The 23,034-nt window shown below is 46.9% G+C and overlaps 1 protein-coding gene across 1 annotated transcript in view; it reads right to left on the bottom strand.

Annotated features, from left to right (window-relative positions):
• The window catches only part of TTLL6 (tubulin tyrosine ligase like 6), a 165,812-nt gene that overhangs the window by 19,893 nt on the left and 122,885 nt on the right, over positions 1-23,034 (bottom strand). The window contains exons 11-13 of the mRNA XM_069237573.1: positions 20,593-20,781; positions 10,414-10,570; positions 5,929-6,219 (exon numbers count right to left, since the gene is read on the bottom strand). Of these exons, the coding sequence (XP_069093674.1) occupies positions 5,929-6,219; positions 10,414-10,570; positions 20,593-20,781 (637 nt within the window). The remainder of the gene's footprint in view (positions 1-5,928; positions 6,220-10,413; positions 10,571-20,592; positions 20,782-23,034) is intronic.

Raw genomic sequence — 23,034 nt, forward strand, 5'->3', positions numbered from 1 at the left:
ACAAACGTAACGGATATTCTCTCCACCGTATTACAATCCCATTATAGCCTATGTGGATCACATTACGGCGGATGAGATATCTGGCATGTTTGTGATGGAGTAACCCATCCGCCGACTCTAAATCAGGCCCTCAGTCTTTTGCTCACTCAAGGAGAGAGGAACATTTTCGACCTCAAGGAAACTTGTTTTTCTACCAAGGCTGAGGATAAAAACCACAGTCACTTCTCAGAAACATACATTGGTCTTGCGGACTACTGCAGGCTTTCAGGTGTATGACAAACACTATGGGGGTCATTCTGACCTTGGCGGTCCATGACCACCATGGCGGAGTGCGGCGGAAGCACCGCCAACAGGCTGGCGGTGCTTCCTGGGCGATTCTGACCGCGGCGGTAAAGCTGCGGTCGGAAAAGGGGAGCCGGAGGTTTCCCGCCGGTTTCCCGCTGGCCCAGGGAACCCGCCATGGCGGCCTTGCTTGCAGCACCGCCATGGGGATTCCGACCCCCTTGCCGCCAGCCTGTTTCTGGCAGTGTCCACCGTCAGAACCAGGATGGCGGGAACGGGTGCCGTGGGGCCCCTGGGGGCCCCTGCACTGCCCACGCCACTGGCATGGGCAGTGCAGGGGCCCCCTAACAGGGCCCCACATAGATTTTCACTGTCTGCTGTGCAGACAGTGAAAATCACGACGGGTGCCACTGCACCCGTCGCACCCCTTCAACTCCGCCGGCTCCATTCCAAGCCGGCTTCATTGTTGAAGGGGCTGTCCCGCTGGGCCGGCCGGCGGTCTTCTGGCGGTCACCCGCCGGCCCGGCGGGAAAGCCGGAATGGCCGCCGCGGTCTTTTGACCGCGGAGCGGTCTTTCGGCGGGAACCGCTTGGCGGGCGGCGACCGCCGACCGCCGCGGTCAGAATGACCGCCTATGTGTCCCTCATGTTGGCAAGCTGTTTAGTGCTAATCATTATTAGGTAGAATTTATTAAGATGATTCATATATTGTTGTTTGTTTTTAAAATCTATTAACTCTTGATGCATTTATAATCATCACACTTCCTTAAATATCAGCTGTAATATTTTCACATATGCATCGCATTAGACATGCTTCAAAAAAGCTTATAGGTAAAGTTTAAGATTCTTTGTGGTTGCCCTCTTAGGAGAATGGGTGAAGAGACCCCAAATTAAACCCCCATGTCTCCGACAGGCAATATTGTTACGTTGTTAAAATCAACGTAACTAGCCATGTATTGAAGTCTCCAAGTTTGTACTCTTACAATTGCATCTCTCTGCTATGGGCAGTGCAAAGAACAACGGCAGCCTGGATATGCACTCCAGGTAATCACTAAAACCTCACAACCAATCTGCAGTGCTTTCAGTGGTACAGTCCTGGTAAACCTCTGCATGGGAATCTCTTTCAGCACCAGTGAGAGATGGAATTCCACACCTCTGACTAGCATGGGGGAGTACACTCTCTACCATGGGTTGCTTCTGCCTGGAACTGCTTATAAGATGCCATTACCTGAAGCTCTTTGTTTATGCCTTGCCTGATAAACCTCTGTGTACCAGAAACTCTCTTGACTATTTGCTGAGCAATTCTTGCCGTGTTTCTGCCAGTCTGTGTCCTGGTCGTGCTCTATTCTTTGATTTACCAGGTTTTGTGTTTAGTCTGCTGTCAGGTGCAGCTTCCAAGAAGTCCCCTCTCTAATGAGCTGCTAATGTCTTTCTTTCTTTCTTTCTTTCTGTTTGTATTTTTGTAAGTCTACTACTGTGTCATCAACTGTGCACAAATGTATTCCTTTTGTAAAGGGATTAGCTCCTGGATCCAGAAGTTATGCTTATAATTACAATCTTGTTTATGCCATTGGCTCGCGTATCCTCGGGTATCCTTTCTGCGAAGGTTGCAGAGTGATTATCTATAAGACCAATCTGTCCACAACCGAGTTTACCTATTAGTGTGGAGAGATCTGAGCCTCACCTGTGGCAATCCAGTTATTGATTCCTTATTAGCTGGTACAGATTAGGGCCGCCATGCCTTCTCGCCCTTGTTCCTTTTCCCCTACATTGTTTGTGATTGCTCTTTACTGGTGTATGCCATTGCCTGACCCTCTGCATTTGTAGATTAACATTTCTTGACCTCAAGGGGTGGCCTCCCTGAGCCCAGTTACATGCCCAGATTGAGAAGTTTTAGGATAGTCACTGCAGTGAAGTCCAGGAAGTGCTCAGTGAAGGCCAGGTTGTATGGTGGGGTTTCTGCAGATCAGGAGAAATGTACAAGTATAAGTGGCGATGGCTTAATTATAGCTTGTTTGCAGTTAAACTTCTATATGGCATGTCAGCTAACAACTACCACCGATATAAATGGTCTAAAGTAGTTCAGCATCCACTGCTCCAGACTTAAACCACTTTACAGTAACACAAGTGGGAAATGGTCATTGATATAAAGACAGTTTTGAAGATATGAGGACAAAGGTGAACTTGTAGGATCAGCAGAAATGGAGATGAAGAAGTATTCAGCAGCAACACAGTTATAGGTGGATGGTTTCAAAATAGACCCAAATTGAATTAGTTGGTTGCGAGGGGCTAAAAGAAGCACTCAATTGGTGGTTCGTTTACCTTTCTGGATTTGCAATGGATATTTTGGAACTGAACTTGTCTTGGAGAAGGACTGAGAAGACTAGTTGCAAGCACCGTTTGTTGCAGTGGGGCCTGCGAGTAAAAAAGTAAAAAGCATTCACTTTAGTTGTGCTTTGAGATAAAATAATGTTTGAAACAAGCCCAGGTTATAACTCTCCTGACTCAAAGGATCAAGTGGGCGCAGAGCTCCCCACATCACGCCTTTCCGGAAATGAACATTTCTGTGCAGCTTCGAGAGAACAGCGTAATGTGGACACGTTTGCGTGTGTCCCTGTGGAGGGAGCTTCGGTCTCTGTTCAAGGTTCCTGGGAAACGTCAGGCGCATATGTGGTGTGTTGGTATAGGGACTAAGACCTGAATAGCGGTAGTTATATGGGTTGGAAAGCTGTCTCTGTGTATAGGAAACATTGTTAAAGCTCAGCGAAAAATGACGGTGTGCCTCCCATGCCAATATCAGTGGTGCCAACCACTATGCCAGCCAGCACAAACATACCCCTAATGAAGAAGACGGAGCCCTCATATGTTGCCAGCTGATGCTGCTTAGAGAGTGCTGGATAGTGACTAATACGCATGCCCACTGGTACAAGTGAAGCATTTGGAAACAAATTCCATTGACTCCTAATGGTATTTTGAAGAGTGCAGAGTTTGCAGAATGTTCCACGATTTTGAGAAGGATTGAAAATGTGGGATTTTCTATAGTGACATCGTAAAGAAACTACAAAAAACACGCCTTTGGTAGACACTGAATGGGACGACTCACCACTATTGGTCAAACATCATTGAATGCGGTGTCAGCCATTATGGTCTTAGTATACTTTACTGATGCTTTTTGGCATTTTTACAGTCAGCGGAAATATGGTTTCATATGAACACAGTTAAAACTTGCATATCTCTGGGAGGGGGGTCAAATAGCAGGAGTGGCATGACCAATCAAACCCTAATTTCTACTGAAAAGAAATTTTTAAAAAACAGTATCGACATCTTTCCAATAGGTGGCAGTAGTAGAGATGCATGTCTACAACATGTACAATTTGAGAAAAACCTTTATTTCCGGACTTCCCACTGTCTCAGCATCATATACGTGGCAGAGGTAACAACCCTATCAAGGATGCCTGTGTTTGACCCTAGGAGAGGCCATTATGGTGCTCTATGCCACAGTGCCAATGCTCACTAGGATTCTGACTGTGGGTCTCCAGGGAGTCCTCTTCTGTAAGCCTCTAGCAGAGGTCCACTTATGCCAGACAGAATTTTTGAGCTTGCATTCTTTTTTTTGGCCTTACCCATTTTCTGTCTCATCGCTCTATCTAGCTCTCTCATAATTGTCTCATTGCACCATTACTGCTTCTGTCTCCCAACTGCTGGCTCTCTCGTTCTATTCTATTCATAGGACTTCTTAAGTGCACGTCTACCCAACGGGCTTCCCAGCGCTAATTCGTCAGCCAGACTCAGAATCATCATGTTTTAAGTGAACAGATATATTATAAGCTGTGTACTGAAGCTGAGTTTGTTGTCGTTCTTCCTGAGAGCTGGTGGTAAAGTATTCCATAATCTGGGTACTAAGAATGCAAACGAGCATCCTCCACTCCTGGCTTTCTGAACCCTGGGAACGGAGAGCAGACCTAGATTCCCAGACTGTAGCAATCTCCCGGGACAGTAAGGATGAATCAAATGTTGTAAGATTGGTGGTCCCTTCCTTGCACCGCCCGGTGGCCCAGACATAGGACCTTAAACTGAATCCTCTTTTCTATCAGCAGCCAATGTAAGGTCGCTAGTGCGGACGAGGCAGCCCGATGCTTCGTGATTAGCAGGAGAATCCAGGCTTCAGCGTTTTGGATCACCTGAAATCTTTTGATCACAGACCACAGGCTCTCAAGTATAGGAAGTTCCCAGAGTCTAGGTGTGATAGCACCAAGCTTGGTATCACCACTCTCCATGAGGGGCCAGGTTCTCAGTAGGCCAAAACAAGTTTATTGCCAATTATAACACCAAGGATTTTACTTTTGACTTGGAGGAGGGGTGATCTCCGAAGGACTTAGGCCAGCAAAGTTTATTCTAGATGGACGGATTTTTGCCAGCTACTAAAACCTCTTTATTGCCGCAAATAAATTTTAGGCAGCTGACAGCTAGCCCATCTGCAACTTGCCTTAAGCAGGAATTAAGTTGGCATGATATTACTCTTGTGTTGAGCGAAAGTCGACTCCTTTCTCCCTCTTCTATTGCTCTCCCTCTCTACTTCAACCTCTTGCTCTCACTCACTTTCACAACATATTTCTCTCTAACACCCTCTCCCATTGTCCTCCCTCTCTTTCTTAGCTCCACTGTCTATCTTGAATGTGCACACTTAGCGCCCCACGCACATACTGCTTTTTTGTACCAGCTCTCATGAATGCTCTTAATAATTAACAGTTATATACTACACTCCTCCATGTTATTCAGAATCCTGTGTGAATGTGACATGGGTGTAACAGTGTTTGTGCCAGATTTGACAGTACAAGTTGGGTGAAATCACTCTGGGATTACCTGGAAACATCTGAGCATGGGAAAGGTGTTGAGAAGGGGAATCTTGTGTGGCTTTAAATTATAAACCATCGCCACAAGTTATTCCCCGTTTTGACATGCCAAACTCGGAATAGGGAGGCATTTCTTTCAGGCTGTTTAACACCCCATCCTCCCGTGCGACTGAAAGAGCCAGTAAGAGTATTGCTGTCACAGACCAACAAGTCTAAAATCCTGATCTTCAAAATGAAAGCCATGCCCCAGTGTTAAAAAAAACATTGGGCCCCTCAGAAGTTTTCACAATTATTCTATTAAACTGGCAATGTATAACTACGTCTAAACATATAGAAACATTGCAGTTAAGTTCTGTTGCCACTTTTAAAAATGCAATCAAGTGCATGATTGCAACATACTATTCTCGTCAGCCAGGCCTTACTAAAGTGTAAAGTGTCCATATTGTGATGATAAGTATTGGTGGAGGGAAAGGTTGAGGAATATTTGGAGTCCCTTCCCTTTTCATACCTATTCTCAGCCAGTAGATAAGGTGTTAGTGATGGCCCATTACAGAGTGGCTTACTGATGCTCATTTCTTCCAACCTACATCAAAGCACTTTTAACAGCATGATGCCTCTCTTGGTCAGAGCCTGAGTCCAAGCGAATGTGAAATCAGGTTCCCACAGTGCTTATGCCCAAGCTCCTACTCACAGAGTGACTCTGAATTAGCCACCTGCTATTTTAGAAACAATAACAATCAGAGTATAAATTAGACCTGCATCCCAATGCCATCCAAGTTCTTCTCAGCTCTCACCAGTGATCCCAAAGTCGCATCCGGTGCCGAGCGATGAGCGTCCCCCCCGCAGTGCTGCGGCTCATTATCTCGGCCAGGCTGGCGTTCAGTGATGCTGAAGTTCTTGCTCCTTATATTGGGTACCGAGCTGGAGTGCCCCACCGCAGATGTCTCAGGTGGCTGCGAGGTCTGTGCACGGCTGTGATGATGCTCGGAGAGAGGCTGCCACAGTGGGCTGGAATCTGTACTTTTGTTACTGCTTGAGCTCTTTGGTGGGAGACTGCCAGTACAGGAATCCGAGTTATGGAGAAGCTGAAAAGGTATGATGGGAGAAGATTAACAGTGACATCTGGAAGTGAGACATTCGATATAAAGCCTTCGTTTGCCCTGCTGGGTAACCAAGCAACGGGTATTATTAAAAGACTCAGTGGTGATGTTCATTTAAAAAAAAAAAAAATGTATTTACTAACTTAATCAGTAACAGTAAAAGGGGCTCTTGGTGGAGAAAGGCTTACTAATGAGATCATAAAATACAACATAGAAATGACAGCTTCTTGTTGTCAAAGGTATTTAAGGAATTTGGAAGAAGCAGTGCCGTAGAACTATCCAGTGTAATGTGCCTTATCACAGAACGGAGTAAACAACCACATTTGCATCACACAATTTCTTTGCTGAGTAGAAATGACTGTAAACATTTCCATTCAATGGACTGAATGCATTCCTTGAGTGGACTATACATGGTGGTAATCCGGAGGAGACGGAGGCATACAGATAAGTGAATTATCTTATTACATGCAAAGTTGACTATTTAAAATACTTGGTGAGAATAAGAAACACTGCTGATGTGAAGACCAGAATAGAGAACCGCCTAACAAAATCATGTTGAGAAGAGTATGAGACTGAAAGTTCATCACTTAAAGTAATACCATTACACTTTATAGTTTTAAAATGGGATGATATAGAGAGGAAATTGAAAAGAAAAAATCTATGTGCAGAAAGTCACTTAGGGACCGCCGCCCGCCAAGCGGGAACCGCCGAATGACCGCACCGCGGTCAAAAGACCGCGGCGGCCATTCTGGCTTTTCCGCTGGGCCGGCGGGCGACCGCCAGAAGGCCGCCCGCCGGCCCAGCGGGAAACCCCCTTCTACGAGGATGCCGGCGGAGTCGAAGGGGTGCGACGGGTGCAGTGGCCTTTGACACCGTCTGTCACCGCACCCTAATCACCCGCCTCCGCTCCACCGGGATCCAAGGCCAGGCCCTGGACTGGATCGCCTCCTTCCTCTCAAACCGTTCCCAAAGAGTTTACCTCCCTCCGTTTCGCTCAGAACCCACCGAGATCATCTGCGGCGTACCCCAAGGCTCATCACTCAGCCCGACACTCTTCAATGTCTACATGAGCCCCCTCGCCAACATCGTACGCAAGCACGACATCATCATCACCTCCTACGCCGACGACACCCAACTTATACTCTCCCTCACCAAGGACCCCGCCAGCGCCAAGACCAACCTACAAGAGGGTATGAAGGACGTCGCAGATTGGATGAGGCTCAGCCGCCTAACGGAAGTCCTCATCCTCGGCAACATGGGACGACTCCTGGTGGCCCACGGCCCTCGGCACCGCACCGACCCCCACAGACCACGCCCGCAACCTCAGCTTCATCTTGGACCCTCTTCTCACCATGACCAAGCAAGTCAACGCCGTGTCCTCTGCCTGCTTCCTCACCCTCCGCATGCTCCGCAAGATCTTCCGCTGGATCCCCGCCGACACCAGAAAAACCGTGACCCACGCCCTCGTCACGAGCCGCCTGGACTACGGCAACACCCTCTACGCCGGGACCACAGCCAAACTCCAAAATCGCCTGCAACGCATTCAAAACGCCTCGGCCCGCCTCATCCTCGACATACCCCGCAGCAGCCACATCTCCGCACACCTGAGACACCTGCATTGGCTCCCTGTCAGCAAAAGGATCACCTTCCGGCTTCTCACCCACGCACACAAAGCCCTCTACGACAAGGGACCGGAATACCTCAACAGACGCCTCAGCTTCTACGTCCCCACCCGCCTCCTCCGCTCCTCTGACCTCGCACTCGCTGCTGTCCCTCGCATCCGCCGCTCCACGGCGGGTGGGAGATCTTTCTCCTTCCTGGCGGCCAAGACCTGGAACTCCCTCCCCACCAGCCTCAGGACCACCCAGGACCACTCCGCTTTCCGGAGACTCCTAAAGACCTGGCTGTTCGAACAGCGATAACCCCCCCCTTTTTCCCCTAGCGCCTTGAGACCCGCACGGGTGAGTAGCGTGCTTTATAAATGTTAATGATTTGATTTGATTTGGCACCCGTCGCGATTTTCAGTGTCTGCAAAGCAGACACTGAAAATCTTTATGGGGCCCTGTTAGGGGGCCCCACGACACCCATTACCACAATCCTGTGAACAGGATGGCGGTAAGGGGGTCGGAATTCCCATGGCGGCGTTGCAAGCAGCGCCGCCATGGAGGATTCCCTGGGGCAGGGGAAGTTTCCCTTTTCTGACCGCGGCTTTACCGCCGCGGTCAGAATTGCCCCGGAAGCACCGCCAGCCTGTTGGCGGTGCTTCCTCCGTCCCCGGCCCACTTCAATCTCAGCATTGTTCATCTGCTGGCACTGCAAAGGTTTTGGATGTTCCACACAGCCTTGCTGAACAATTGAGAAACCTTACTTGCAGAAAAGACATTTCAAGAACATCAACATTCTAGGGCAAAGGGGCAATAAGTGTGATTGCACCTGGAATTTGAACCAAATATTACAAATTGATAGATAAGAATAGGATAAGAATATCATTCTATTTCGACTGATAAAAAGCAATATTTAAGAAACAACTTAAATCAAAGATACTGCACCGGTTGTCTGTCAGAATAACAAGGACAAACATATCGACCTGCCAAAATATCTTGGCCAAAATATCGACTAACAGAAGTATAAATGTACTTTTTGTAAATCCAAATCTATGTACTTTGAGGAATGTGCATATAGCTTAAAGGTACATATGTGTGGAATTGAGTAAAGTAAACCAATGCTTACCTTCACGATATTCTGGTGGTCCATATTATGGTCATAATATTTTGACAAGTCAATATTTCAATACTGATGTTCTAGAAGTAAACCTTAGGGCAAAGGTGAGGCTGAAGACACCATCTGAGAGGTTTAGCCACTATTCTGCTATACCTCTTTTCAAATCACTTTAAAACGGTACATTGCAAACAGATTACTAATTGTTATTTACATGACAGATGTGCAATATATTTATAAAAGACAATTAGGAATACTCTATTAATGTGCTGTATGTTTTTTTTTATAAGTGTTAGGTACTTACATAATACTGAATGCTTTCTAATTGTGACATTCTACTCCGTGTTTTCCTGCTGGAGACCTAATTCCAGCCTGCTCTTTGCAGCCAGATGTTTTTTCATGTTGCTTGCATCTCCCACAGTGGCTTCCTAGACTATATATCACCAGAGGTGGAGGTTACTTCATGCAACAGCTGATCTATGCACTTCAATGTCTCTTTTTGTCCTAAACGTTTCACCCATTGGCTCCACATGCAACTCTTACTTTGTGGGGCATCATAAGCCAGTGGGTCGTAATATTTTGACTTCTTTGGACCCCACGGAAACGCTACTAGTAGCCAGGTACCCAGGGACACCTACTTTAGCAAATTCTGCGAGTTGAACCTCAAAAATACACACAACAAGGATACATGAAACAAATACATAAGCTATGAAATACTTTGCCTGATTCACAATCAAAACAGATGCAACGAAATCTCAATTTAAATGGGAAAGTTGTAAGGTGGTTTTATTTCTAAAAGTTAAAGCAATATGCTAGATTCTAACATATCAGTTTGCTTTTGCCCCTAAAGCACGCTCTCTTTTTGTCAGCGAATACCAGCTGTCCATTCTAGATTCTCTATGCTGCTCTCACAAATTAACCTAAGGATACCAACTTAATATTGAGCCTACAATTTCAAATTTCTTCACATTTACCAAGTGTTTTAAAATGCTAAATTTTGCTTATGTAGGTGTACCTTATTAATCTTCTAAACAGTCCCAGACCCCCTGAGTAGGAGTCACGGACTCCCTGGGGTCTCTGGACCCAAGGTCTGAATTGTTACCTTTTGCCATTGCTGCCCCGTGTGGTCTGATGTCTATTTTGGTCCCCTCCTTCTTTACAATTGCCTCCCAAACTGCTCTTAATCAGCAGATACCTCATACTATATTGACCTGGTGTAGTTGATGCTCTTTTTAGCCTCACTCTTCTCACATATTGGCTCGCAGGCTGATCTTATCCGAAGTACACTTCCTGTTAGATCTCCCTGGACAGTCAGCTGTCTCATTCAGTCCCACTGTACTCACCCGCTAGCTTCCCAGGATGATCTTACCCGACAGGAACCTCGTTCCATAGCTGCCATGGCAGTCAGATTTCTTTTCGGAACCTACCTTCTCAGCCACTGGTTCCACATTCTGGTCTTACCTGACGGGTACCTCGTGCCATAGCCGCTCTGTGCAGTCGGCTGTCTCTGCGACTCGGGATCTTCTCAGCTGCTGATTCCCCCAGCTGTTCACCCTTCCTTACTTTTGGCTGGATGACTTTTAACTCTTGTTTCAGTCGAAGCTCCTGCAGTTGCTGCCTGTGAGTACAGATCTGTGCTTTAGTTTCAGGTGAATAAGTGGTGATGTTCAAGCGCTGCATGTCTGCTTTTGAATGCATGCACTGTATCAGATTAGCAAAGGTCAGTTTTTTTAACATAAGATGGTTTCAAGTACAAATGACACCTTTGCTTGTGTGCAAATGTCCAGGAGTTGAGGATTTACAGATAGATATTTCTTTAAATTTCTTTACTCACATTTTGCAAATGGAAACAGTACATACATCAGTGCAAAGTAGATCCATCAGGGCAACGCCCTGATTCAGAACAAAGAATAATCAAATACGTCTGCAGCAGGACAGCGGTATCTCATCCCCGAAACACACAGGCACACACTCATATCCCCCAATAAAACCGTATCAGACTGTTTGTTGGAGCATTTTGCAAGCGGATGCTCAGACCAACCATCCAACTCTGAGCCTGCTCACACCTTGTACCCTTCTAATCACCAAAGACCTCTAGCCTCTAATAAGAGGTGGGGGTAGGTTGTCAGTGGTCAGCTGTAACCCATCTCAGTCCTCAACCACCACATGGGTTGCCACCACTGCAGTCCTCGGCGAATTGGGGAACAGCCACCAACCACCGCCCCACCTCCTTGTCTCAGAACGTCAATCATTGCGCCCCAGATCTCTAGGTCCTACTCTGACTTATCATCTGAGTTGACAATCCGGAGCTGACACTTCTCAGCCATCGCACACTCCAGTAAATCAGCCCTTCATTTGCTCCGTGTTGGTGGTGCTGGGCCTGCCCAGTGAACAGCGATACAGCATCTGGCAAGAACTAGTCGCAGATGGGCCAATCGGTACCTAATCTTGCTGCCTTTTTTAGGGAGTAGTAACAGTCCTAGTAGGCAGTGGGGTATTGTTAGTTCTGCTATTACGCCCATCACCTCTGCACCCCCGGTAGTATCTCCTCCCAAAAGGGTCTCACTACTTGGCATGTCTACGTGACGTGTTCAAAGTCGGCCAGGGCCACCCCGGCAGCCTGCGCTCCCAGCAAAGCATGTTGGATAAACCCTATGTAGACGTTGCAGAGTCAGATATACCATATGCAAGTAGTAAAATTGTGTCAGCTTAAATCTAGCGTTGCTGGCCACTTCCTGCACCAGTGCTCAAGGGCGCCTTCACTCTCCCTCTGAAAGTGGGAATACCAGTTCCCTGTTCCAGTTATCGAACACAGGTGTTACATCTGTCTGTCTGTCCCTTTTTAGTGCAGCATATAACCTGGAGATTATACTTTTGGTGGACCCCGGGTCCAGCATCACTTTCAGGATGTTTGATTTCTTAGGTTAGTCTGGGAAGGTTGTCCACAGTTCGCAGACTGTCTGGGCCATACTTATGCATTGCAAAAACTGCCCTGAGCTGATGTGTAAGTGTGTCCTTGCCTCCTCGATCGTCATGAAGGTCTCATTCAGAGACAGATCTCCTGCTCTCTGACATCCCCTGTCTGCCCAGAGTGTTACATCCATAGAGGTCCATATGTGGGTAAACAGACACAACCATAAGATAGTGAAAAGCTGCTTACCATAGGGCGCCCATCTCAAAATGTGGGTGACACCTTCTCCCATGCTTGTGCCACCTGCAAAACTATAATGAGGGTACCCAATGGCAATCTGTGGCCTAGCGTAAGTAACTTGGGGGAGGCCTTCTACTATGGCCAGTCCCTTCAGTAGCATCTTTTCCAACCTGGGGCCATTGTCACACCACAAAGCAGCATATTGGAGCAGACCAGCCAAGTAGTACAGCTTAAGGGCCGGGAGGCCCAGTCCGCTCTAAGCCAGGTCTAGCTTCAGGATCTCCAGCAGGACCCTGCTTCACTTTCCATCCCACACCAGGGACACCAGCAAGATTTCAAGCCGCCGAAATAAGGAGTTTGGCTGGATGCAGAACGCATTTTGCATAACGGAGAAGCATTGGGGCAGCAGGACCATCTTGCTAAATGCCACCCTGCCCACCACCGACAGCGGCAGCATTTTCCAGAACTGTATAGAGGTTGTGAGACCGTCCATCACTCTTCCAATGTTTAACCAGGGGTGGCTCCTTCCCTATGGCGAAGGAGCGTCGCCCCCTGGCCAAGAGTGAGGTGATTAAAATTGAAAAGATAGTCCTGCTATGGCTCAGCCAGCAGTACAGGGGAGGGGCGGGGTGGGCCACGGGAGGTGGGAGGAGGTGAGGGAGCACTAAGTGCGCATGTGTGTTTGGCCGGCCGTCTGAGGCTGGCCAACAAACATGCACATTTAGGTTTTTCCAACCCGGCTGTATACACAACCGGGCTGGAGAAACTGCGAAGTCACTGCCGCTCGGAGCAATCTTGACGCTGCTTACATGCTATGTTTAGCATGTAAGCAGTGCCAGGATTGCTGGGGAGCCTGTGGTGGTGTCCCTGAATGCTGGGACACCACATGGAGGGAAGAGGAGTGCGAGGCAGCAGAAGAACGAGATAAGGTAAGTTCTCCCCATCTCCGTCCACTCCCCCATCCCTCCCCTTGAGATTTGCAGTCGCCACTGAGTTTAACTCATATTGTTGGTGTGGGTCATGCATTATCTGCATTGCCAAATATCTGAACTGTTGCATAACCGACAGCTGCAGCATTTTCCAGAACTGCATAGAGGTTGTATCTCCATATTTATATCGGATTGTTGGTGTGGGTCATGCGTTATCTGCATTCCCAAATCTGAACTGTTGCGTCTCCCATGACAGTCTCACCGCAGGGAGATTGGCCCCACACTATCAGTTAAGGATGCCAGGGGAAAACGCACTGTTTTGTAAGGGTTGACAACAGACTAGACACCCTCCCAAAGTAGGCCATAAGCCGCAGGACGTGGGACATCGAGTTTTCAGGATCAGTTACATAGAGCAGGATGTTATCTGGGTACATAGATAGAATATGTGTCACGTCACCCACCCCCACACCCCAGTCATTAAGTTTGGCCTTTAAATGTATAGCCAGTGCCTCCATGGCAAGCACAAATATGAGTGGGGACAGTGGACATCCCTGCCTAGTCCCTCTCTCCACAGGTAATGAGTGGATTTACAGATTTTAATGCACAAAATGCATTTAATGCATGAAAGTGTGTATAGTAAAAAATGACAATTTTTATTTGGGTCTGTATGAAATCTGAGCATGCACTAAATGACATTGGTCCAATAATTTCAGTGGATTGCAAACCATTTTTGGCCTTTTACTTCTAGTTTTGTGATACATTGGTGCTCTGTCTGAAGATACTATGGGTATATTGGAGCCATCTAGGAACATTTATCTCTGCATTTGCAGATAGTCTGGCTGGAAGCAAATTTAGAAACAAAGAAAGCTGAAGCTTTCAGACACTATATATTTTTTTATTTATGTTTAAGTACTCAAAAAGAGTACATTTGTTTTCCGGCTGTCTCCTTTATGTACTTCTCTTCCCCTCTCCATTATACTCAGTGTTGCTCTTTCTCACCTGTGTGCTCCTTCTCCACCTCTCTTCATGTTGCACTGGCCCTCGTGTGCTCAACCCCAGCACTGATTTCCCACCTGTCTGCTTGTCCCCACTAGCTCCGTGTTGCACTCACTCGACTGTTTGCATTTCTCCCACTGCACTCCACAGTGCATTCTTGTCCTTGTAATTTGCTTCCACACATCTATGACCTCCATTTTGCTTCCCACCACCCATGCCCTCAGTGCTGCTGTGCTTTGTTGCTACATTCCCATTTTGCTTCCACCATCCAGTATTGCTTCCCCCACCAGCTTTCAAAAACAATGAAAACACTTGCAAGTGTTTTTTAATTTTTAGTTAGCAATCCAACTTAGGTTGAAAAAGAAAAAGAAAAAAAACAAGCACCTCCGTCATTTTGCACTCACCTGCGCATGTGGTGCTCACATCACCAAAATGATGCTGCCAACCGCATCAGATTTTTTTTATTCCTCTTTAACCATGATGCACAGCATTAGGATGATGTACAGCAGTAGTTCCCAACCTTTAGACTTCTGTGAACCCCCATTTTAGCAATACTGGAACCCGGGGACCCCCACTGCATCATTATTGGAATCTGAGGACCTCCCACTGAGTCATTACTGAAATCTAGGGACCTTATCTGTTAATATTATTTAATTTTCTCAGCAGTCACGGACCCCCTGAGGAGGCTTCACGGACCCCCAAGGGGGAAACCACTGATGTACAGCATTGTTAAAACCATTGCAAAACCAATAGATCCCAGAGGCAAGACCTATTGGCTTTGCCAATACTTGTTGCTCTTTCAGAATTATGAGCATTTTGTACATTCACTGAAGCCATTTCCATTTGGCCCTTTTTCAGACCTGCCAACCAATAATAAAATATCACTGTGTGAAAGAGGATGAGGGTCAACAGAGGAGTTGGGCATGGAGAAGAGAGCAGGGCCTTGGGTTCATCATAGCCTAAACATCTCTTTAAGGATGGCAGGTCTGCTTTGTCCAAATCATGCACCACAGATTAGTATTGTTAGTATTGGGACGGCATACTGATACATACTGACAGTAACACACGCATAGCACACAACTTAGAGGCAGGAGTTGTTTCGAAAATAGGTAAGTGGTGAAATAAGTCAAAAGGTGTTGTGAATATCTCCCAAAGGAAATATTTTAATAGGTTGGCTTTTAGCCAATTGCTAACATTTAGTTTATTAGATTGAAACTTTGTAGCATCACTACCCATCTCAATCAAACTGCCTGAGTCTCTCCAGTCTAATCCAGCCTGTTACATGTAGGTTACACACATCTCTTCAATAGGTTCTCAAACCACTGAGCATTCTAATCATTTTATATGAAGTAGTCTCTCAGTTGTATGAATAGTATGAACAAGCTGGCGATTGAAGAAAGTAGACACCTGGATACCTATCCTGCCTCTTGCCTGTGGCTTCCAGTTCCTGCTTTGTCCAGACTGATCCAGTGACACTGCAGCTGCCTGGGTTTTCCCCACAAGGGTTTTCCCACTCACCGTTCTTCCTGCCAACAGAACCCCCACCCACCACAGGACCTACTTAATCCAGGCCACAGCGTGACTGCGCAGATGACACGCCCAGTGGGTGTGCCATAGGCAAGCCTGTCTGCGCCTGTCCGCACCTGGATGGTGCCCAGCGATACAACCCCAGCCACCACCCCCCCAAAAGATACACCATCGTCGAGCTCTACACCCTCAAACCCGGACATTGCAACAAACACTGCCATTGCGCTGACCCACGCTTGACGTTAAGACCTTTCACCTGCACCCATTGTCACTGCACCTGCCACAGCACAAACACCAGCCCACCCACCAGCCCCACCCCGAACACACCACAGATACCACCTGAGCAAAAGCACCAACTCGCATGTGCTCTTCTTAACACACGCTCACTAAGCAAGCATTCCACCGAATTATGAGAACTCAGCACCACCCTCGCATCCGACATCGTCTTCCTCACCGAACCTGGCTCAACCCCACATCTGCCCCAGACATTGCCACAGCGATCCCTGACGGATATGAAATCACTCACCAGGACTGCACCAACAAGCCAGGAGGAGAAACAGCCATCATCCACAAACAGACCATACAATGCCCCATCACCACCAACAACACCACCACCCCCATGGAACATCTCAACTTCAATCTCCACATGCAATAAAAAAACAAACATCAGAGGCACCCTCTCATACCAACCTCCAGGCCTGCGCCCCAGCTTCTGCAACACCATCGCAGACTTCATTGCGTCCCTAGTCTTAGACTCCAAGGACCACGTCTTCCTTGGCTACCTAAATTTCCACATTGATGACCCCATTGACAACAACACTGCACACCTCTTCGACAGTATGAGCAGCCTCAGACTGACCCAGATCGTCCACGACCCTACACATACTGCAGGACACAGGCTGGACCCCATTTTCACCTCCAGCAACTGCGTCAAATACAGCTATGTCACAGAACTCACATGGACTGATCACTCCATCATCCACTTCAGCATCTCCAGCCCCCGCATATCCACCACCAGCCCCCAGAGGTGGAACAAAATCTCAGAGACCAGCTGGGCAGATGCCCTTAACACCTCCAAACCCACCACCCCCACCAACCTCGAACAGGGAGTGAAAAACTTCAATGCATGGATCACCAATTGCGCCAACAGCATTATTTCCATTAAGAGCAACATGCAGAGAAAATCCTCCATAAAGGCCAGCCGGTACACCCAGGAACTCAAAACAGTGAAACGAGACAGCAAACAGCTGAAGAGGAGATGGTGCACCAGCAAGGATACCTCCAACAGAGCAGCCTTCAAGACCTCCCTCAAACTCTACCAACGCCAGCTGAGGGCACAAAAGAAGACAGTCCCTGCTGCATGCATCAAAACCAGCGCCAACAACACCAAGAAACCTTTCAACATCGTTACGAACCCCAACCCACAACTACAGACTTCCTCGACAGACACGCTACAGGCGTAATCGACACGAACCACACACTGACTATGTGGAACATCCTCTCCACACAGGACATCACCTCCACCGTGAAATCCATCCACTCGGGAGCTTCTACAGACCCAGGCCACACCACAGCTTCAACCTTGGAAACCAAGGGATCGGCCAGGAACTCACAACCCTGCTCAACACCTCCATCACGACCACAACATTTTCTGACAGCTGGAAACACGCCGAAGCCAGACCACTACTCAAAAAACCCTCTGCCGACCCCAGCGAACCCCAAAACTACCAGCCAGTTTTCCTGCTCCCATTCCCGGTGAAGGTACTGGAAAAGATTATCAACAAGCAACTCATTACATACCTGGAGCAGAATCAGCTACTTCATGCCTCCCAATCTGGCTTCCACAGCAATCACAGCACTGAAACTGCCCTGATCCGAGCCACAAACGACATCCAAACTGTCCTCCACTGAGGAGGAACAGCAGCTTTGATCCTCCTCGACCTCTCTGCAGCCTTCAACACCTTATCCCACCACATGCTGATCACTACATTGCATCCAAGGGGACGCACTCAGGTAGATCACCTCCTTCCTCACCAGAAAAACCCAGAGAATCCACCTCCCACCTTTCACCTCTGAACCCATGGAGATCACCTATGATATCTCCCTGGGCTCATCCCCCAGCCCCACGCTCTTCAATGCACTTATGATCCCACTGGCCATCATCATCAGTTCCCAAGGTCTCAGCATAATTCCCTATGCAGATGACACCCAAATCATCCTCTCACTCACTGATGACCCCTCCACCAACTTCCACAGATGCATGACAAGCATCATTCACTGGGTGAAGAACAACTGCCTGCAGGTGAACACAGACAAGACAGAAGTACTGATCTTTGGCTACAGCAGCAACCCATGGAATGACTCCTGGTGGGATATCAGCCCAGGGGCCCACACCCACTCCCTCCGAATTTGCCAGAATCCTTGGAATCATCAATGACAACAAGCTCACCATAGAATCACAGATCAACACCGTCTCCTCCGCCTGCTTCCTCACTTTGCGCATGCTACGTAAGATCTTCAAATGGCTACTCCTACACACGAGACGCACCGTGACACAGGTCCTCATCACTAGCTGACTGGACTATGGCAACACAACACACTCTACATAGGAATCACCATATACCTCCTACAGAGACTTCAGACCATACAGAACGCTGCAGTCAGACTCACCCTCGGCCTTCCCCGCCAAACTGACATCACACCCCACCTCAGGCAACTCCACTGGGTCCCTCTACAGGAGAGATGCCAATTCAAGCTGCTGACCCACGCACACAAGGCTCTACACTACCAAGGACCCACGTACATTAACCACCACCTGAACTTCCACCAACCATCAAGAAGACTACGATCTGCCTCCCTCTCACTTGCCCACACTCCCGCACCTACTGAAGCAGAAGTGGAGGATGCTCCTTCTCTCACATCGCAGCAAAAACTGGAACAGCCTCCCAACGCACCTCCAGACCATCACCCCATTTCGGGAATTCTGAAAATGGCCCTCAAGACCTGGCTGTTCAAATAAGCCTCCGGGACCTGCAAGCGCCTGGATACCCTATTACCCACTCTTAAATAAATCCTGATTGATTGATTGATAGATATACTCCTCAAACCTACCTTACCATAAGAGATCATCCTTAATTGAGTAATAATTTTCATGAAACTCAGTGTAATCACCCACAGCATAGACATTCTATCACTTATCCGAGATAAATATTGAAGAGATCTGACATATTATGCAAAATAGCTATAATTACAAACAAGCACTGGCAAAGCCAATTAGTCGTGCTTTACCAATAGTAGTGAACAACACAATCTGCTTTGCCAGGGCCCTACTGTCCATGTTGAAAGTATAGAAAACAATGAAAACATTGTAGATAGGTAGATAGCTGCTACCTTCCATGAAGCAGCGTACGTTCAGTAGTCACGGTAATCGTGTTTTCATTGTTTTCTATACTTTTCATGTCCTGTCACCGCTACCGGGTTTGACAATGCCAGCAGAGTTAAAAAGCCCCCACCATTGGAAAACCAATTGGCAGCCATCACCATGGAGAGAGTGAACACTGGATACTGCAGCATGACAATATCCAGAGCTATCATGTGGCCACCATCAGGCACCTGGTGTGACAAATAAGAGCGTCTGAAGAGTGTTAGGTTAAGGAGAACTTTGAGAGCATCACCAAAGGCCACCATCTGGTGTCATCAAGAACAACTGGGAGGGAGGGTGTTAGGGGAGAGAAGGGGTGGGTTGTGGGAAGCAAAGTAAATAGTGCAAGTAAGCTCTGAAGTGAAAGTCTACATCCCAGTCAAAGATCCTCCTTTGATACAGTCATGTATTTATAAAAGAAGGAAACCCTGTTTTGGATTAGGTGACAAACCTACTGTCTCACAATGTTTTTGTGATCAGAGTCCTAACCTTAGGCTGTTTGATATTAGGTATAAAGGTTCCGCCGTCAGAATACCGCTGCGCGGTCAAAAGACCGCTGCGGTAATTCTGAGTTTCCCGCTGGGCTGGCGGGCGACCGCCAGAAGGCCGCCCGCCAGCCCAGCGGGAAACCCCCTTCCATGAGGATGCCGGCTCCGAATGGAGCCGGCGGAGTGGAAGGGGTGCGACGGGTGCAGTTGCACCTGTCGCGATTTTCAGTGTCTGCTTGGCAGACACTGAAAATCTTGGTGGGGCCCTGTTAGGGGGCCCCTGCAGTGCCCATGCCATTGGCATGGGCACTGCAGGGCCCCCCAGTGGCCCCACGACACCCGTTACCTCCAGCCAGGTTCTGGCGGTCAAAACCGCCAGAACCAGTCTGGCGGTAAGGGGGTCGGAATCCCCATGGCGGCGCTGCCTGCAGCGCCGCCATGGAGGATTCCCAAGGGCAGCGGGAAACCGGCGGGACACCGCCGGTTTCCCGTTTCTGACCGCGGCTGAATGCCCATGGATGCACCGCCAGCCTGTTGGCGGTCCATCCGCGGTCCCCGGCCCTGGCGGTAGTCAACCGCCAGGGTCAGAATGACCGCCTAAGTATTTAAAATAAGTAGATCAATTTCTTAAAATTGATTAAGGGGGTACCTTCAAGATGGCCAGACGTTTGGAGTAATATGAACATTTCACAACAAATTTTGGTGGAACAACCAAGGCACTTGGGGAGTAAGGTTTTTGGGACAACTAAACTTTAAGCAGCTACATTTTTGTGGTTCTTTGGAATTTATAGTGTAATGCCACTATTGCAGTCAAATCGTCCTGTCAGCTCTTCTGCATGCCAGTACATGATAATACCAAAACACATGAAACGTTCTCACTCAATTCGAAATACATTTCCAATTCAACGCATGTATCTAAACTATTGTTCGGGAATATTTAAAAATACTGCTTGAAGGAAAATACTCCACAGAATACAATTTCTTTTTAGGTCTGAAATATATGCCACAGGAAGAAAAGTAAAGTTTAAACAATAATGAACTTTTTCAAGGAATGATAGGATTTATTTTATATTTAAAAAGCCACGTGCCACTTGTCTTAGCAGAGAAGTGTCATCCTTCAGGGCTGACCTGGCACACTGTCCACGCGCCTTCGATGCTGCTGTTTCCTGGAAGATGGAGCTGCTCTGCTGGAAGAACTTCTCATACTTCTCTGCATCTTTTGTGGGGTAAATCCGGCGAAAGCCGCCCATATTCTTCTCCTCATGTAGCTCAACCTGCTCTAGCCAGGCAACCGGTACACTCTTTTGCTTTTCAACTCTAAAAGGAGAAGTGAAAGAAACAGATTGAAAGTGTATGTTGGAATTAATACAGTCGTCTTTGTTAGTCAAGAATTTCTGCTGATCAAAGGTTGATTGCCACATGCTTACTCCTACTAAAACTGTGCACCAGAACATCACAGACTAGGCGAATGCAGTCACCTGCCCTCAAAAAATAGTTGGCAAGAAAAATATGGTAATATCACATTGATCATTGGAAGCAACAACTAAAGTTTTAATAAGTGAAACACAAGCAATGATGTGCTCAAATGCTTAATGATAATCAATAACACAGAGAAGATGCACTTTAACTGACCTGTTTCCTACACTTCATACTTTTGAAATATGCTGAAAAAGTAGTAACTGTCTACGAAAGCACTTATAAATAAAAGGCACACATTTGTTATGGACGTTTCAACAATTAGATGTACATTTGGAACCAGAAAAGGATACAGTAATTCACTGATACAGTACTTCGCTGCTGCGATGCACTCTTGACAGCATCCTGAGTAACTGCAATAGCCAAGGAACTGAAGAGAAGGGGAGGTTATCAACTGTTCCTCACAGCAAAGGCGTCAGACAGACATTAACCCCAATAGAAACAAGCCTGCACAAAGCCAATTGGTTTGCTGTTGGCAAGCTTATTATGTAAAATAATGATCCATTGCAGTTGAAAAGAGGAGATTTTCCTACCAGCACTGAAGTACCTACTTTTAAAATGGGTGGAAAATGCTGTCAAACATAGTGAAGAGAGCAAATAGATGACCCAGTGCTCCCTAACGCATGCTGCGGTGGGCAGACGCAAAATGTAGATGGCATAAGAACAGGCGCATAGATGAAGTGAGCTGTCAAAGCCACTGGTGGTGTATATCTATGAATTTTTCTTAATATTTGTTAGAGTTTTTTAAAGCAGGCGTCTTGACAATTAAAGTTGCTTCCAGGTTCAGATGTACAAAGTGGTCACTTGAAAGGTTAACTTGTGAAGAAGAGAACAGAGTCGGTGGGTGCGTGATAGGCAGATCCCTCAAATCAAAGGCAAACTAGCTCATCACCCAGGGGCCAACTATTGTAATAATCAAGCTTGCTACTCTTACATAAGAATCCTACACACTGGTACACCTCCTAATTTGCACTCATCTATTATTAATTATTATCATCAATAATAATATCTTTATTAATGTTAAGAGCACTCATTTTATCAACACCACAATGTAATATCATGTCAACTCACCAGAATCCAAAAATGCAATCATCAGCATATATATCTCTGCTGCAGTTTCATTCCACAGTACAATACGATATGACTTTATAAAGCATACACATGGGTTTTAAGCCATAATATCAAGTAACAAAATATAGATGCACAATAATATAGAGTGCAGAATATCAACCACCGTTAAATTAAGTAAATGTAGATTTACGATTCTTAATTCCATACCTACATACTTTGAAAAGGAGGGTACACAGGTGCGAAGTTATGAATAGTACATATATTTTTACCTGCATGTACTTGGTGACATCATGGCGACTGACTTTCGGCACTCAATATTGTTACAAACCCAATACTGTGGTAGAACTTTGGTACCATTTGAGGAATCATCACAAAACTTCCTAAAAAATGTTAATCTACCTCTGCTCCTGTCTTGAAGTTTTGTAAGGATCCATCGAGGGGGCTGAGAAAAAAGGGCGACTCAAAATGCAAGTTTCCCGTGCAATTTTCTATAGGAAATTGAACAGCGAATCCACGAAAACAGCAGAACGGAATTAGACCCAATTTGGCAGAGAGTTAGGTCTTGATCCAGAAAGCATGGCTTTTGGTGTAAATTCAATCAGTAGTGTTTGAGAAATTAAGGCTCAAAAACTTTGTGTATCTGGATTGTTGGGTTCACTGGGAGGCTCATGAGAGCTCCCACTATCACATAACATCAAATAATAGAGCCTTCTAATTGGCTGCGGGGGCCTTTTTCCCTTCAGCCTCCTAACTCTTGCAGGAGCTCGTGCTCTGATTGGCTGGCTGCAACATTTCTTTTAAACACATTTTATTCTGACTAGCTGCAACATGAAGAGAAATGCTGCAGCTGCCTTTTCAGGACACAACAACGCTGTCATCATGTCCTGAAAATTACAAAAAAAAAAAAAAAAAGTATACGAGGGCAGGGTAGACGTACTCAGATCCCCAGGACCAAAGGACCCCCACTTGGGCAATTTTTTAAAAAGTATGTCTTTCTGGGCTTCTTAGATCCCACTGGTGTCC

This window comes from Pleurodeles waltl, chromosome 6 (genome assembly GCF_031143425.1).
Source record: "Pleurodeles waltl isolate 20211129_DDA chromosome 6, aPleWal1.hap1.20221129, whole genome shotgun sequence".
Lineage (NCBI taxonomy): Eukaryota > Metazoa > Chordata > Amphibia > Caudata > Salamandridae > Pleurodeles > Pleurodeles waltl.